Source organism: Belonocnema kinseyi, chromosome 8, assembly GCF_010883055.1.
Source record: "Belonocnema kinseyi isolate 2016_QV_RU_SX_M_011 chromosome 8, B_treatae_v1, whole genome shotgun sequence".
NCBI classification, from domain to species: Eukaryota; Metazoa; Arthropoda; class Insecta; order Hymenoptera; family Cynipidae; genus Belonocnema; species Belonocnema kinseyi.
In genome coordinates, this window is record NC_046664.1 from 128,938,114 (window position 1) to 128,940,518 (window position 2,405).

The following is a 2,405-nucleotide window of genomic DNA, read 5'->3' on the forward strand; positions in this document are numbered from 1 at the left end:
AGATATTGAAAAATAAAAGTTTAAATAACGTTTGTAGCCTTGCAAAGAGTTGGAAGAAGAAAAAAGTTTATTTAGGTAAATAATGATTATCGACGGACACATTTAGGTTTTACAGCAGAAGTTTGACTTTTAACTTTCTCTGACGGTAATCATGCAATCTGTTTTACCCACAGACCCCTACAAGTTCGAAGTTGTCTACTCGCTGCGGTAGTGCTGCTTTGACACAGCTGATACCAGACTGATACGTAGGTCAGACCAAATAAGTTTATTTACATTTCAAGTGCAAACATTAGTTTTTGCATTATTTGTGCATAATGTTCGTGAGCGATTTTTGTTGTTCTGCCCTACTTTGATAAATATAAACCTCAAAACTAGCCCATTGAACAGTAATGAAAAACAATTTTTTCACTATTCTAATTCTTTAGGACCAGAGACACATTCTTGCATGCCTTCTATTTATCGTGCCAAATTGTTAACACGATATCTCATTCCGTGTGGACGTAAGTTGGGAAAGAAAAATTGAAGACCAGGTTTGATCACGTGACCCTCTTGTCACATGGCCTTAAAGACATCTGTAACAGCATGCGCCTGTAAATGTCAAGTAATTCTTATTGTACACGAGTACTACGAATAACATGGTTTTATTACGTCTAAATTAAACCAGTATTTAAATATTATATCTTATTTTAGCTACAATATACTTTCTTTCATAATATTCTTAAGTTCTCTATCCAAAGTAGATTTTTTGGTTAGAAGCCCGAGATATCGAGCTATTTTTAGTATGGTTAATAGGTTATGGTGCCAGCCAGAAGCTATAAAAAAGAGACCTTTGGACTTCAAAGCAGGAAACTGTCACTCAAAGAGATTGACGTTCTCCGATGATAAAAGTCGGACTTTAGAACCATTACCTTGAACTGTCACTCACTTTAATTGCCGAAAATCAGTAGAAGAAGCAAAGTGACCTTATTTATGATTGGTTATTCGACACTAAAAGTGAGTGACGTCAGCATTTTGATTGGCTAAACACTAAAAGTAGGGATAAAACCCGCCCAAAATAAGGTTATATACAGGGTTTGATTGAAAAGTAATGAGCCTTCCCGCGCGGAGCGTCTGCCAAGCGATCAACCGAATCGGCTGGTGGGGGAAAATGATTGATGGACCTTCCCCTTCCACTAGAAACCGGTCTCAGTTCACTGGCAACAGCGGTGCAGTCAACATCGCTCCGCGCGTGAAAGCTGTTTTAAAAGTGTGTTAGGATTTTGCAGTGGCGAAAATGCAGCGATCGTTGGAGCAACGTTACTCGATCAAATTTTGCGTAAAGCTAAACAAAACGAGTACCGAAACCATTAGGCTACTCAAGGAGGCTTACGGGGACCAATCGCTGTCCAGTGCCCAGGTAAAACGGTGGCACAAGTCGTTCAAGGAAGACCGGGAGGACGTCGAAGACGAACAGCGATCTGGAAGGCCTTCGACCACGCAAACAGACGAAGATGTGAACCGGGTTCGTGAATTTTTGAACATTGACCGTCGTGCTAGTCTACGTGAGAGCAGTGAAGAGTTAAATTTAACTTATTACAATGTGCGGGAAATCGTGACCGGAAAACTAGAAATGCGCAAAGTGTGTGCCAAATTGGTTCCAAAGGTTTCGACTGATGAACAAAAGCAATTTCGTGTGGAAAAGAGTCGTGAAGTATTGGAAAGTGACGAACAGGATAATACGTTAGACAATTGTATCACAGGAGATGAAACCTGGTGCTTTGAGTACGATCCTGAGGGCAAGAGAGAGAGTGCGGAGTGGCACACGAGCCAGTCGCCACGACCCAAGAAGGCGCGCATGTCGAAATCCAAGGTCAAAACCATGCTGATCATCTTTTTCGACTCTCGAGGCATCGTCCACAAGGAGTTTGTACCTCCAGGAAGCACTGTAAACACGGCATTTTACAAAGAAAGGCTCCTTCGGCACAATTGGACCCTTCATCACGACAATGCGCCGACGCACCCCGCCTTCCTCTGAACCTCTGCATTGGCCAAGATGGGGGTTCCGGTGCTTCCCCACCTTCCCTACAGCCCAGACCTGTCCCCTCCGGACTTCTTCTTGTTCCCGCGCCTGAAAAGAAAGCTGAAGGGGAGGCGTTTCGACTCTATCGAGGCGATCCATAAAACTGTGACAGCCGAATTGAACGCGATTCCGGCGGATGAGTTTAAAAAATGTTTCCTGCAGTGGAAGGACCGCTACCAGCGGTGTATTGACGCTCAAGGGTCCTATTTTGAAGAATATTAGTTGTATAAGCCAAAAGGTTTAATAAAACTGCTTTAAAAAAAATAAGGCTCATTAATTTTCAATCGAACCCTGTATATAGATATACAGCACAAAAACGTCAGAACATTCAGATTTCGGGGCATTA

At 42.4% G+C, this 2,405-nt stretch overlaps 1 protein-coding gene across 1 annotated transcript; it reads left to right on the top strand.

Annotated features, from left to right (window-relative positions):
• The first annotated feature begins 1,273 nt into the window (after positions 1 to 1,273).
• Positions 1,274 to 2,014, top strand: LOC117178699 (protein GVQW3-like). The gene has a single exon (XM_033370127.1). The coding sequence runs from the start codon at positions 1,274 to 1,276 to the stop codon at positions 2,012 to 2,014; it is 741 nt and encodes a 246-aa protein (XP_033226018.1).
• The last annotated feature ends 391 nt before the right edge of the window (positions 2,015 to 2,405 follow it).

Coding starts and splice junctions, on each gene's coding strand:
- LOC117178699 (XM_033370127.1), top strand. CDS start 1,274: ATGCAGCGATCGTTGGAGCAACGTTACTCGATCAAATTTTGCGTAAAG.